A 15213-nucleotide genomic window follows, 5' to 3' on the forward strand; every position below is an offset into this window, starting at 1 on the left:
ACTCCAGTGACAAGGGCCAACAAAGAGACTATTTTAACAAAAAATGGAGAATCTCATTCTGCCACTTTCTGCACCAACCATGTTTTCAAGCACAGGCTTCTGGCTACAAAATTTAAATATATAATTAATCATATTAATCATACTCTTTACTCATAGGGAAAAAGCTTCCCTGTGACTGGTACTACTCTGTTTTGGAACTAAGTTTCCAGAACAGCACCAATAATGTAAAAAACACAAAATACATGTGAATTAAGAAAAAGGGAAGCAGGTTCGGAGAAAAGAATAACCTCTGAGGTGTTGTCTTTTGCCCTGTAAGTGAATGTGACCCAGCCAAGCTCCTACAGGGTTTCTCAAAGCTCTGGCTAGAGTAGCCTTGAACACTGCGGCAACTGCCCGGACTGCCCAGAAGCCAGTGCCAGGGTGAGAGGTGGGTTCATCTCCTTGCCTGCTGGCATTCCTCTAGCCATCCCATCCAACATTTGAAGCACGCATACCTAAAATGGACAAAGATGGGGGCAAAGATGCCCCTGTCAACGGTAGAAACTATAATTAGTGCTTCTATACCACTTTGGGATGTGCACATTGTTCTCTCGTTTGATCTTCACAACAACCTAAAAGCAGATTATTATTTTCCCATTTAATAAATGAAGAACCTAAGCCTTCAAGAAGTGAGGTCATGCAGGTAGTAACAAAATCAGGCCTTGAAATCAGATTTCTCTGATGCCAAATAACACATCTCTCCCAATATTTTAAAAAAAAAGTTTTTAAAAATATTCTTTATAGAATTATGGACATGAAGAAAAGACCCTCACAAGCGAAAGACAGTCTCGTGCTTATCAAGCACAGAGAAGACTTCAGAGTCATGTGACGAACAGCGGCATATCATCTGTTTTCTCAGAAGGCTCAAGAGCGTGTCGGAAGTGGGTGTGGGTGTCTCCAAGGGTTTATACACTGACTCTGTCCATTACTAGAGCTTTCTGCAGGGCCCCGTTCTCAAGTCCAAGCAAGGACAATGAACATGCTTTCAGTGAGATACAAATGACAGCAAGCAGTGAAGACTCCTACACTCTAATTCGGGGGTGAGTAAACATTTCCTGTAAAGGGCCATACGGTACATATTTTAGGTCTTGTGGGCCAGATGGTCTTGTCACAACAACTCAACTCTGCTGTTGTTGCAAGGAAGAAGCCATAAAGAATATATAAACAAGTGGGCATGGCTGTAGGCCAATAAAACTTTATTCACAACATCAAGCAGGACAAGCATAGTTCATCAACTCCTGTTCTGGTCAATGTGGAACCACGCTGTCAACTACAGTTATGATTCCATAATCTAATCACTTTATAGTCACATTTGATATACATGCTACTAATCACAACTATTTTGCCATCTATAAAATGATATACGAGTATATTAAAGGGATACAGCCATGTGACCTTGGGCAATTTATTTCACCTCTCTGTACCTTGGTTTCTTCATACATTAAATGGGAATAATAAAAATACATACACCATACATTAGTCTGAAGATTAAATGAGTTAATAAGAGTGAGAGTGCTTGGCACATATGAACTGCTCAGAAATGTTAGCCGTTACTACTGTCATCAGTTATTAATTGAGAGAGTGACAAGAGCATATTAAGCAAGCCCTCTGCTGCTGTAAGTGCTGGGGACTCTTTTCTGTCACTTCAAATACAGAAATACACCTGTTCATATATCTGTTTAAAAAGTAACAGGCTACACACAAACACCTTTACAAAAATCAATATCACTTAATGATCATCACCAAAGTGAGGTATATTCAGAGAACTTACCTCTTTTTTCCTCCACAATTTTTACAGAGATGACATTTTTATCCATGGGGTTGGGATACTAAACGAAAACACATAAAGAAGAATTACCATTCATCTTTTACCAAAGTGCATTCTTTCCCAGCAACCCCAGTTCTTTGCAGGAACAGTACATATTTTCCAAGGAACCTCTAAGGCCCGTTTTCAATCAAGGCTCTTCACTTTACTACTTGGACCTAGATAAGTGAGAAGCTACCATTACTGAACCTGCAAAAATCCAGGGAAAACCTTCTTGAGATCCAACCTAGCCCTGGGAGGAGAAGGGCGGGTGAGGTTACACTAGGTTAATTATGGAACCAGCCTCACTTAAGTGAAGAGAGTCCTCTGTGCCGTGCCCTAGGCTACATGCTCTATTTACCTACAAGATCTTGTTTAAATCCCAAAACAGCCTCTCTGCTGTGACTGAGTCACGCATTATCATGGTCTCATCTGTCAGAAATGGAAACTGAATAAAGATCACAGAGTCCAGGATCACCCTGCTAGTCAGTGGGAGAGCCGTGAAATTAAACCAGGCCTAATACAAAGTGAACCTTTCACTACGATCGTATACCATTGCCTGGCAGCTGGGCCAGCATCACAGGAGAACAATTCTAGAAGTAGTCTACTCCAGGTGCTCAATAAATCATTTATTAAGTCCCCTGAAAGACAATTTGGATATAAAAAGGCTAGAAAAACGAGAGACTATGGACTCTGGGAAACAAACTGAGGGCTTCAGAGGGGAGGGAGTGGGGGATTGGGATAGGCCGGTGATGGATATTAAAGGGGGCACGTATTGCATGGTGCACTGGGTGTTATACGCAAACACTGAATCACGGAACGCTACATCGAAAACTAATGATGTACTGTATTTTGACTAACGTAATATAATGAAAAACTAAACAAACAAACAGGAAAAAAGAAAAAAAAAGGCTGGGGAAAAAAGCTACCATTTTTGTCCTGGCAGTTTGCATAATTTCAGTTTAATTCTCAAATTAGTACCATGAGGTATATGCTGCTTTCTCCCTTTCACATGTGAAAAATAAGGCCCAGATAAACGAAGTAGTTTGCTCAAAATCACTCAGCTAAAGAGCACCAAGACTGTAACTTACCCACAGATATTTTCTAGTGCCTTCTAAGCCCACCTTCCTAACCTACCCCTAAATCTCCTCAGAATTACTCAAATCCGATCCTCTCTATTGCTCAGGTGCAAAGAGGAAGACTTCAGGAGTGGAAGTGACTTCCTCAAAGCCACAGGACAAGGTGGCCCCTGATCACGCCTGCTGAGCACCGTTGGGCTTTGTCCAGAAGCTTATACTGCTTCATCGCGAGACCAAACCTGAAAAGAAAACTACAGGAAGTCTCATCCAAGACATCATGAAGTGCCAAGGGGGGACGAAAGCAGTGAAGAGGCTGACAGGCAGGGGAAGAGGGGCCCTCCACTCAGTGAACTTGAGCTTCAAGTCTTTGGAACCCCAGGAAGTGGTATATGCAACTCAGTGAGTGTGGGTCTCCCATCTCACAGCAGCTACCTGCATGCACACATGTGCGCATGTGTGTGCGTACGCATGTGTGAGACAGAGACGTTGGCTAACTGGTTGATCTTCAGAGGAAAGGGTCCACTACTATCACACATATTAAAGATATCTGTGGCCTCAAAATACACTGAATTAGAACACAGGGTCTGTGAGAACAGGAATATGACCTACTTCAGTCACTCCTCTATCTCTACCACTAGCAGTATCTGGCACATAGTAGGCACTCAATAAATTTTTGCTGAATGAATGATTAGGAAGATGAACCTCGCTGACCTCAGGAGTCAACTTGGAAAATAAACCTCACTTTGCTTGGGGCCTATCTGAGGAGAGAACACAGATGGTCAGTCCTCAGCAGCCTTGACACTTCATCAGGCCCCATGCCATAAACTCTGTCATTCACACTTCCATCCTGGAAACTGCAATCTTGAGAACTAATCACAAAGTGGATTTTTAAGTATTCATTCATTCATTCACTCATTCAATTCATTTTTGCTCCAGAAAAAAATGCTCAAAATTACGATAACTGTTTTCTTGAAGTTTAACCTTCAGATAATGTCCACTAGGGAGGGTCAAGTTCAGCTACTCTGTTTGTGGCAAGGGACCTCACTTACAGAGCACCCTTGAAGCAAGGAAAATATCTCCACCTCACACAGATCCCCTGCATTGTGTGTGTGTTTGTGTGCACGAATAAAAACTTTCATACTAAGGTAAAATGAAAGTTGGAAAGTATTTCCTTCACTAGTCCTAGTTTGCTCATTTTGTATTCATCAATACTTCCTGACTGAATATTACAAACATACTTAAGTTGTAGGAAGATTACTGAACTAAATTATGGAAGAGATCTGAAATATAATCACCGGAGGAGGATAGTGATAAAAGCTTTCAAGTTCTGATTAGTTCACTAAGTTATCAGTGAAATTCCTAAAGAATATAAACTCAGAAACTTCACACTTTCACATAATTTTAAGATTTCTTATTAAGCCAAAGGGCACTGACTGAAACAATAGTGAAAACTGTCTATTCATTCTTCATTTAAGAGGTTTTGAATACCTACCATGCCAGACACAGTTCCAGGCACTGAGGATGTCATAAAGAAAGAAATAAAACTGTAGCCTCTTACAGAGTTTACGTGTTAGTTGGGGAAAGAAACAAAAAAATAAACATTATCAGGAAAAAATAAATTAGACTAAGGGATAATAAGGAAATGGGAAATTGTGGAGAGGGGTCACTGTAAAATACCTAAGGCTCACCCATTAGAAAATGCTTATAAATAATAAGTAAAATGAAGGTTTCAGTCAAACACAAGAGATTCTGAACTATTCACTTTAGTAAAATCATCTGCATGATTCAAGTCATTTTCCTACCCAACTACTTTGGGGCGTTGAATAGACACGAGCCTCCTGTTTCCACATGAGAATGGGAAAAGAAATGAGAGGTTTATTTACAATAGCTAAATACCATGACGTGAAAGGCATATATTCTAACTTTTTTAAACTTAAAGATTTATTGGGCTGAGGCTCCCCCTACCTGGCATTACTTGAAATGATCTGACGCCATCTTGTGGTAACCTGAATATTCATAAGTTAATTCATGAACCTTCTCCTGAAGTCCGGTAATAAGAGGTTGAGAGAGGGAAGGCTCTCAGAGAGGGTCATCACCAGGAATGCTAATTTGAGAAGGCAGGAGGCAGTGGACAGGTTTCTCTGGACACCTTTTCAAACACGGTATGACACTGAAACGGATCGGGCTAGGTCAGGATCAAGACCACCAAAGACTTCGTGAGCATCCACTGATTTACCGCACGGGGTATCAGAGGCTGTCTCATGCATTATCGTATTTAGTACTTACCCAAACGAGTAAGCCTACAACTACTATTAAGACAAGGAGTCTGCGTAAAAGCAAATGGCGTGAAGCCTGCACACAAGCAGGCTCACACCCATTTCCCAATGCCCACTCCACACCAGCGACTCCCATGGAAGCAAAAACACCCGGACACCTGCCAAAAATGCTGGCCATCCAGGACCTGGCTCAGCGGATCACCAACTGTAGTGGCAGAACAATCACCACGTAGGGCCATGTACATTCGCCCTGCGTGCCATGTACTCTGGGGGACTTAGGATTTTCCAAGGTATATTTCACTTCATTTTGAACTTACTTTACTTCCTTTATAGAATGATAAAAGAAATCCTTTTTCTTTCCCCAAGATATAAGTCCACTGCAAAGAACACAGTCTAATGAGGGCAAAATGCAGACTCCTCTACAACGTCATATACCTTTGCTTTCATGTCCTTTTACATGTTAAACGGTAAGAGGCCTAAATAAATAAATAAAAGGGAAGAGGCCCCAAATTGCAAAACACTGGGAAAAAAAGAAAATGTACATTAAGACAAACAAAGAGCTATGAAAAGTGAAAGGCCAAGAAAGTGAGCCCATCTAATTACAGGAATGACAGTCAATACATTTGTGGGAGGAGCTTCATGAAGATACAGCTATTTACCTTCCTTATTGACAAGGGAAAAATATATAAGCTTTCATAAAGCCTTCTCTTAAGAGTAAGGAGTTTTTAAAATAGCAACTTTCCAAAAAGCTCAGAAGTCAATGCCTGCCTTTTCTAACACTGCCCCACCCCCCAAAAAAGCGCTAATGACCTCTAAAGGAGCCACTGTTTACCAACTTCCAAATGGCATTATCCAAGAGAGCACAAGAGGCAACTGAGCTGACAGATCGGTATGATTAGTCGTACACAGGCCGAGAGGACCTACAAGAAGACTGTATATTAACACTTCTGTTTTACAAGCACTCCAAGAATCTTTGCTGCTCAGGCTGCTTGCAAACAGGCATGTGCAAAGAGGTGGAGCTGCTGAATCTTGACTAAGCCTTTAGCTAAACAAACAAATCACCATGAACTGTGCCAAATTCACGAACTACGCGCAATAGTGTATCTTAGAGGGAAGCAAAGTTGATTTTACACCAAGATCAAAGGAATCGTAGTTAATCAAAATTTCAGTGATCAAGGAAAAACCTACCTAAGTCAATAAATCTTTGAGTAGTTGTTCCTTGCCCTTTCAGACCAGTAGGAAGATGAAGTAGGATGAGGTAGAAAGAACAAAGGCCAAGACGTCCAGACCGTGACGCTGCCATCTGTGAAGCCAGGGTGGGGGCCACCAGAGGACACTCAAGGCCCTTTTGGCTGGGACAAGCTATGATTCTAAACAAAGGCCAACAATGTCACATCATCCTTATTCATTCAAAAATGTCCTAACAGGGAACTTGAGTGGCTCAGTCGGTTAAGCCTCTGCCTTTGGCTGAGGTCATTATCCAGGGTCCCGGGATCAAGTCCCATGTCGGGCTCCTTGCTCGACAGGGAGCCTGCTTCTCCCTCTGCCTGCCCCCTGCTTGTGCATTCGTGCGCTTGCTCATTCTCTCTCTGACAAATAAATAAAATCTTTTAAAAAATGCCCTAACAATTGGCAATGACATAATAAAGTTTTCTGAAGGAAACAGCTTATAATTATGATACAAAGGAAAACCCTCGTATCTCAATGTTAAATGCATACATAAACCAAATGCATTTAAAGATACAAAGTCTACAAAGTAACTAACCAGTACTCTTCAAAAATACCACGGTTCAGAAAGACAAAAGGAAACAAAAAGACTGAGGAACTGCCCCACGTTGCAGGAGGCTACGACATGAAAACTAAATGCAATGTGGGATCCAGGATTGACTCTTAGACGGGAAAAATGAGATGAGCGGACTACTGCCAAATTTCAGTAAAGTCTGTAGATTTTTTTTTTTTTAAGATTTTTTATTTATTTGACAGGATAGAGACAGCCAGCGAGAGAGGGAACACAAGCAGGGGGAGTGGGAGAGGAAGAAGCAGGCTCACAGTGGAGGAGCCTGATGTGGGGCTCGATCCCATAACGCTGGGATCACACCCTGAGCCGAAGGCAGACGCTTAACCGCTGTGCCACCCAGACGCCCCAGTAAAGTCTGTAGATTAGTTAACATTGTATCAATGCTAATTCGCTGGTTTAAAAAATTATACACCCATTTGGGGAAGCTCGGTAAAATAGTTCTTTGTCTGTTTTGCAAGATTTTGTAAGTTAAATTACTGTGGACCCTTGAACAACATGGGTTTGAACTGCGTGGGTCCACTTCTATGTGGATTATTTTTCAATAAATGCGGTACAGTACTGTAAATGCATTTTCTCTTTCTTATGGTTTCCTTAACATGTTTTTTTCTTTAGGTTTCCTACCATCAGAATACAGAATAGAATTTGCATAACATACAAAATATGTGTTAATCAACTATTTATGTCATCAGTAAGATTTCCAGTCAATAGAGGGCTACTCATAGTTAAGTTATTGGGGAATCACAAGTTACGAAGATGCAGAGTTTAAACTGTGTGGGGGCCAGGGCCCCTAAACACCATGTTGTTTAGGGTCAGCTGATTTCTCAGTGAAAAGCTAAGAAATAGGGCGCCTGGGTGGCTCTGCTGGTTAAGTGTCTGCCTTCAGCTCGGGTCGTGATCCTAGGGTCCTGGGATCAAGCCCCGCATCGGGCTCCGTGTTCAACAGGGAGCCTCCTTCTCCCTCCCTCTCCCCCTGCTTGTACTCTCTCTCTCTCTCTCACTCACTCTGTAAAAAAAAAAAAAAAAAGAAAGAAAGAAAGAAAGAAAGAGCTAAGAATTAAAAAACAAAATGAAAATACAGAGTGTTGAAAAACAGAATTGAGTTTTAGAATTCAAGAGACCACAGTATGAAGCCCATCTGTGGGAGTCTTGGGCAAATTACTTTAATCTCAGCCTGCCTTAGTTTCTTCACCTGTAAAATTAGGGGGAAAAAATCTATCTCAGAGAGTTGTCATAGAAATTAAAGGGAATAATTTTACATAAAGTGTACACCTGGGCACCAGGCGGGTTCTCAATAAACAGTAGTGGTTTTTTGCTGCTAAAGAATGAAATTAACATTTTTAAAACTTAGTTTCAGGACTTCAGTGTTTATCTCACAATTCACTGTGGTGTGGCATTCTGTATATTCCTAGTATCCTTCTGCAAACCAAACAGATTTAAATGATGACTTAAAAATTATTAGAAGATATTTCTTCTTTTCCAGACTAGAACTTCACGAGCTCATGCTTTACTGATTCAGGGGCCGTGTGACAAGAACTCCTGACACATTCCTCCCTCCTAGCATTAGGGAAGGCATTGCGTCAGAGAAGTAGGAGGACTAGAGAGAATATTTACTTTTTTAAAAAGGCAATAAACTCTAAGTAGTCTAAAAGCTCTCATAGAATTATAATTAAAATACGGGGCGCCTGGCTGGCTCAGTCGGTAAAGCGTGTGACTCTGGATCTGGTGGTCGTGAGTTCGAGCCCCACAGTGGGGTAGAGATAACTTAAAAATAAAATCTCATAAAAAAAATATGATCCTTGCCCCACACTCTGATGTCTGTAATATGCCCCTGAGAAAGCACTCATGATAAAAATTAATGTATTTTCCTCTGTCCCCTTAACAGTGAGCTCCTTGAGGCCTCAGGCCATGTTTTATTTACCTCCTCATCTCCCAGGGGCAAAATGATACAAAGACTTATTATAAATGTCCATTAGTAGACATGTGAAAGTTTTACTATTACTGCTTTGATAGTTAAAAACTGCCCTACCTTCTATAACCTGATTAAGCCACGGCCACCACTAGATAAGTTTCCAAGCACACTTTTGCATCATTTAAATAACATTTAAAAAATAAGTTATAATTCAAATGTGCAACATTATTCATGCTCTTTCTTCTCTTTATTACTCCAGGTTGGTAAAGACTTGTGCAGACTACTTCACCCAGCTTTTTATTTTCAGGTTCATGGAATGAGTGTAAGGAATTATTATTGTTAGTATTACTATCAGGATTTTTAACATGTACTTTAAAGCACCTACTATGTGCCGACATGAAGTTAAGTGTGTTACATGCAACTACGTGCGTTATCCACTTAGTTTCCCCCAGCAATGCCAGAAGACAGTGACTATTACCATATTCTGCAGATGAGGACCCGGAGGCACAGAAAAAGAACTGACTTGCCCAAACTCACACAGCTAGAAGCGCTCCGTCCCCCCGTCTGATGTCAGAGCCCGTGCTCTTCCCGTTTGCACCATTCTGCTTCATGTCGGACCTAATCTTCTTCTAGCAGGATTGAGGATAGGAAGATAAAAGAAAGACTATTACAGTGTAAGTAAAAAGATAAATAACCATTATGTTAAACTAGCCCTATCATTTGTCAAATCATTTATTTTGGAAATATGGGTTCACCCCAAATAATTCAGGAGCTTTTCAGGAAGAGATGTTCCCCACAAGCAAGTGGCAAATTTGCAAGGGAGAAAAGATAGGATCAGAAATGGAAACATTATTAATTACCCAATCAACTTTCTACTCTAAACGGAAATAGCCATTCATAAATCGCCTTTATGAGTTTAAGGGTAAACACTCAAACCATTTTGTTCAGCACATCAGGCTCCCGGCAAGAATAAATAAAAACCCAAGGCCACTGTGTTGAAGCAAAAAGAAATTATTTTAATCTGTCCATTTTATTACAGAGCCGTAAGTAAGGACATGTTCCTGAACCCCGCACTAACTGCAGTCTGAAATTACACAGGGCTAAACTCCACAGTGGTGTGCTTCATTCACCCACTCCACAAGGATTTGCTGAGCACCTACTGTGTTCCAGGATCTCTCTGGGTGCTTGGGATGCATCAGGAACAAATGAAAGCTCTCTGCCCAGGAAGCTTACACCCTATTCACAATGACTCCTTTGCCTGCAGCACAGAAAGAAAATCAACCTCAACAACTCTATAGTAAGAAAAATCCTAACTTCTTTGGCCTTAACTGAGAATAAACAAGAAAAAACAGTCAACATAAGGGCCCTCTGAGTCCTTTTTAATGACTTTAAATTTTAAGTAGACAAAACTGAAAGAGTGTTTGAATCCAGCTCACGAATGCAAGCCCAGTAAACAGGCCCATGTGAGCTCGTAGAGATGAGCGAGCTTCCAGCCTGCAACCAGGCAGCCTTGCGTGCTCTTTGTGGGTGGTTTTAAGTTAAAGGGAGGAAATAGCTGTAAGTGGTAAGAGCTAGAAAGCTAAGAGTCATACAAAGAAGCCTAAATGCACTGTCAGGTGCACTGACAATATAGTGCATGGAAACTACAGTTTAGCATCTGATGAATAAACCATTTTGGGTTTCATAGCATTCCCCCAAGAAGGGTTCACTGAGAAACACTATATTGCATGAACAAAGACTTCTGTGGTGTTTGTTTTCAAGGTGCCACTTAGCTTTGAAAGCATGTAGCTAATATTTTGCCTCTGGTATCCAACAGGCAGGTGTAAGAAGAGCAAACATTCTTCAGGTTTTAAAAATAGTAGTATATAATAACTTGGAAGGCGAGTCCTAACATACCAAAAGACGTACATCAGTAGGCTCTATTTAAAACAGAACATCCTCAGTGCTGAAACAGCTTCAAACGTACCACTGTGCAAAATCAGATTAAATGCTTCCAGAGATCCTCATATGATTATCCCTTCTGCCACATGCGTTCCTTTCAAAAAAATACATAAAGACTAAAAAAAAAATAAAAGTATATTTAGCCACAAAGATCATTCTTACTACCTTACACTTATAAAAAGCTTATGCTTGTCAAACTCTTAGACATTTGATCCTCACAACAATCCTGGGAGATAGGTGAGGTATGTGGCATTATTGTTACACAGATACGAAATTAAGATAGTAGGGTTGTCATATACAGTTGTGCATGTTGCTCCCTGCACAAGGTCTTCCAGTCAAGCAGGCGAGTGGTCACAGGGCTACAGCCACCTAGTGGAAGGACCGCTGAGACAGAGCAGGGACCAGACTTGGGTCCCCACACCCAGGAACTGGCTAACAAGCCACAATAATCCAGTTTTCTAGCCCTGCCAGCAGGTGCTGCTTGCCTTCAGAAACTAAGGCCAGATGCCGGAAGCCACAAGCGCCAAACAAGCTCCCCTCACCCAGCTTTCAATCAGTCTGATCCACTTCAGACACCGTGCAAACCCTCCGGCACCTAAAAGGGATGGCTGGCTGTGAAAACCGAACCAATCTAAGCCAAGATGGACCCCACTGATAACCCCTTTTTAGCCTAAGCCTCTTTAAAACTCTCCCAGGCCTCTCCTTGGGGAGCTAGACTACAGAATCTTTATTTTGTCTCCCCTGTACTGGAGCATTAAGCCCTGGTAAAGCCTTGCCTGGAACTCCCACTCAGCCTCCATTTCTCGGGCTTACACAGCCCAGGAGCCTGAGGGTAACGGCCCCTCTTGCTAATTTGCATAACTAGCTCCACTGACTGTGAGCTTGTGGAGCCCACCACCTAGAGGAGGGCTCTGTAATTTGCACAAAGGCAGAGTACAGACTGGTGAAAACTGTGTCCCCAAGGCCACCAAAAACTGCTTTTAGTGGGGAAAGCACAATGATTAGAATCCAGATCTACCAACTTCCAGTTCATGGCTTTAAGTAATGTAAGGTGAAAATGCTCACAGCAAGTGGATTAACTGACATCTCATAATTTAACAGAACCCCTCTGAAGCATTGCTTTGTGAATAAAAAGAATGGAAGTGTAGTGTCACCCATAGTGTTTACACTGTCCCATTGCTAGGCCTTTTCTGAAAATACTCTTTCCCTAGCCCTACCTTCCAAAATATCCTATTAATTAGGCGCCAGACCCCTGGCCGAGTGTTGTATTGTATAAGAATGCTAACGCACTGTAATTGAATGCAGCTCTATAAATGACCTCAGCTGTAAACACATGGCACACAAAAACCAGCCAGCTGAGCGCAGTCCACCCACAGAACTGTAAGACCCAAAAGTCTACCTTTGGTTCAATCCACTGAGTCACAGGGGTGATTGGTTAAAAGCAACAGAAAACTGAAACACTGTATTTTCTCAGCTTAGCACACATCAATACTATACCCTTACATCAGGCACAAAGGGTCCAAGATGAATAACCGTGAGAGAAGATTAGGCAAAACACAACTGAGACTGGATAAAGAGCACAGCAAAGATGATTCTGGAACATTTTATTCCCTCAATAATCAACTGAGTGCCTATTATGTGGCAGGCAGCAGAGCCCAGGGACTAGCGCTTGAGACTTTGGATTCAGGTGTGCTGAAATCCTGGCTGTCCCAACTGCTGGCTGTGGGAACTTAGAAAAGTTGTTTAAATGTCTCCGAACCTCATTTTCTCTAGGTAGTGAAATGGAAATCGGTCCTAAGTCCTTCCCACAGCTGCTGGATGGAGTAAACATGATAATATATGAAAGCACTTCCTCCCCGCCCTCTTTCTTCCCTAAGAAACTCCTATTCACACTTCAGCCATCATTTGACAAAGGCCACTTTTTTGAGAAAGCCTTTCCTAATGGCCACCCTGGGGGACTTGAGCAGGCCTTCCCTGCTATATTTGGTCCCAGCAACAGCAATTTCTCTGTGTAAATACACATCATCAATTTTAAGTATGTGTTCATTACTTGTTCATTTATGTATGTCAGTCTCACCCACTAGAGACCATCAGCTCCATGATGGTCTCTCTGCTGGGCCCTAGCACCGAGCCAGGCACACGGAAGGAAAGGATCTCTAAACACCTGCTGAATGAAAGAAAAGCATTCAGCCCAAAAGCATGACCACACGCAAAGTACCCTCTAAAAGAGAGCTGGCGCTGTGCTCTGTGCTTCTGCAGGAGTGAGTCCTGCCCTCAAGAAGCTTAGAGTCTCATGAGGGAAAAAGATACGTGCAGAAGTAACGATCCAACATGAGAAGATGATCAGTGATGCCCGGATCCAGTGCTCCTCCAGTTCTGGCAAAACGGAGATCAGCTCTTGGTAAAGAGCATCCAGAAAGACATTCCAAGGGAGCAGTGGCATTAGAGAATCCACACTCCAGACGGCCAGTCCTAATAAAAAATGGAGTGTTGACTTTTTCTCTTTTGGGCCCAGAAGTCTGGCCTAAGGCAAAGTCTCCACCAGATCCACAATCATGCTTTCATTCATTTATTCATTCATCATTTACCACTTTTTACTGAGCACCAACTAGGTGGTAGGCACTATTCTAGATACGCAGGATCAATGAACAAGATCAACAAGCTGACATTCTCCTGGAAAAAACAAAACAAAAAAGGCCTCGATGGCAACACCATGTTAACCAGCGTCCTCATCAATCCTTGTGACCTGGGTCCCCAACTGCATCACCTGCTCTCATGGAGATCAGGTCTTATCACTTAAAAAATTAACTTCCTCCTCCCAGCATCTCGGTTTTGCTTCTGGGTTGTATAGGGAGCATACTGCCTGGTGGGTGCCACCCGAGGCCAACGACAATTCTGGCAAATCTTGCTTTAAAAAGTGAAAGCTGAAGGGGAACCTAAAATATCTTCTGATACAAGACTCTATCTTAGATGCAGAAAGTGAGGCCTGAAGAGAAGATGACCCTTGACCAAATGAAGTAACTACAGGCAGCGACAGACTACAGTTCAAGAGTCTCAGCTCCCAGGCCTGGGTGCTCTCGACTTCTCAAAGTTTCCTATTCTATTACCACGAGCATAGTCCTAGGAGGCGTCCCTGGGATAAAGAGGACTACTGAATATCGAGCCTAGGGTGCAGTTACAGTAGTACAAACAACTATAACATTTTGGAAGCCTAAGCACCAGTCCAAGCACTTACACACGAATTATCTCACTTGATTCCTCACAACTAACCCTTGGCGTTAGTACTTTTATTTCCCCCATGTCACAGATCAAAAAACTAAGGCACAGAGAGGGTAAGTGAGCTGCCCCAAGTCCCACAGCCGTTTCATAAAAGAGAAAGTAGCGAGGTGGTTAGAGGGGCAGTGCTGAATAAACTAGGGTCATCGCTTCCACAACTCCCACTGGCTTGGGGGGAGGGGGATGATGTACTAGAAAGATCGGCAAGTCATGTGTAACCTCAACCAGGCTCCGGAACTTGCATTCCCTACGGGTGTGGAGCAGGGTGTGAACGTGCTGCCGCTCACGGAGCCTTCCTTTCATCCCAGGGATGGGTGGGGAGCCTTCGAGGAAATCCACCTCCACGCCCGCCCCGCACATCCCGAGGCAAAACCCGCAGCTGGGGCGCGAAAGCGGACTCCCGCGGGGGCAGGGGAAGGGGCAGGGGCAGGCGACTGGCGCCCCGGAGCGCGGACGGCTGGGCCGGGGGTCGGGGCGGCCCCGGGGGAATGCGAGCGCGGCCCGGGCCGGCTGGGTACCTTGCGGAGGAAGCTGGCGACCACTTGCTCGAAGGGGTACTTGTACACCTGGCGTACGTCCACCGTGACCCCCATCCCCGCACGCCAGGCGCCTGGGTGTGCAGCGGCCGCAGGCGTCCACACCCGCCCCACCAAAGGGGCGTGGGAGGTTTTTTCCTCCCTTTTCAAACTTTCGAAACTTTATTGTCCTCCCGGAGGAACTGACAGGCGGTGGCGCCCCGCCCCCTTCCGCCAGCGCGATGCGTGGGCGGCGGGCGCGCGGCCCGGGCGGTCTCGGCCTTGCAGGAGCCCTTGCAGCCCCAGCTGCGGCCCGCGCGCTGAGGGTTGGGCCTCTGCGCCTGTGCTTTTCTGTCGTCACCTCGACAGAGCTTCGGACTCAGCAGCCCTAAGAAAAGTGATCATAAATACGGCAACTGCCCGCCCTCTAAGTTTGGGTTGTAATATAACCCTCCGTGTTGCTGAGGCCCGTGGGACAAAGGTCAGCAACTGCATGACACTCAGGACCGGGCAGCTGCCTCAAAAGCTTTAAGTTGGGCCTCAAGTATAGTAAAAATTGCCCCATACGCCCCAGGA

General features: G+C 43.5%; 1 protein-coding gene across 7 annotated transcripts in view; it reads right to left on the reverse strand.

The window, feature by feature from the left end:
- Positions 1 to 14820, reverse strand: part of PRELID2 (PRELI domain containing 2) — a 68506-nt gene extending 53686 nt beyond the window's left edge. For 2 of the 7 annotated variants that reach the window (XR_008957483.1, XM_026498998.4), the window contains exons 1-2: positions 14641 to 14800; positions 1811 to 1868 (exon numbers count right to left, since the gene is read on the reverse strand). Coding sequence is in view for 5 of the 7 variants with exons in the window: in XM_026498998.4 (XP_026354783.1) it covers positions 1811 to 1868; positions 14641 to 14715 (133 nt within the window). In the remaining 2 variants the exon portion in view is untranslated. Of the gene's footprint in view, positions 1 to 1810; positions 1869 to 9442; positions 9535 to 10065; positions 10164 to 10871; positions 10958 to 14640 lie in introns of those variants that run through there. The other 5 variants (XM_026498999.4, XM_048220906.2, XR_008957482.1 and 2 more) reach the window with 5 other exon arrangements.
- Between the last annotated feature and the right edge of the window lie 393 nt (positions 14821 to 15213).

Source organism: Ursus arctos, unplaced genomic scaffold, assembly GCF_023065955.2.
Source record: "Ursus arctos isolate Adak ecotype North America unplaced genomic scaffold, UrsArc2.0 scaffold_5, whole genome shotgun sequence".
Classification (NCBI taxonomy): Eukaryota; Metazoa; Chordata; class Mammalia; order Carnivora; family Ursidae; genus Ursus; species Ursus arctos.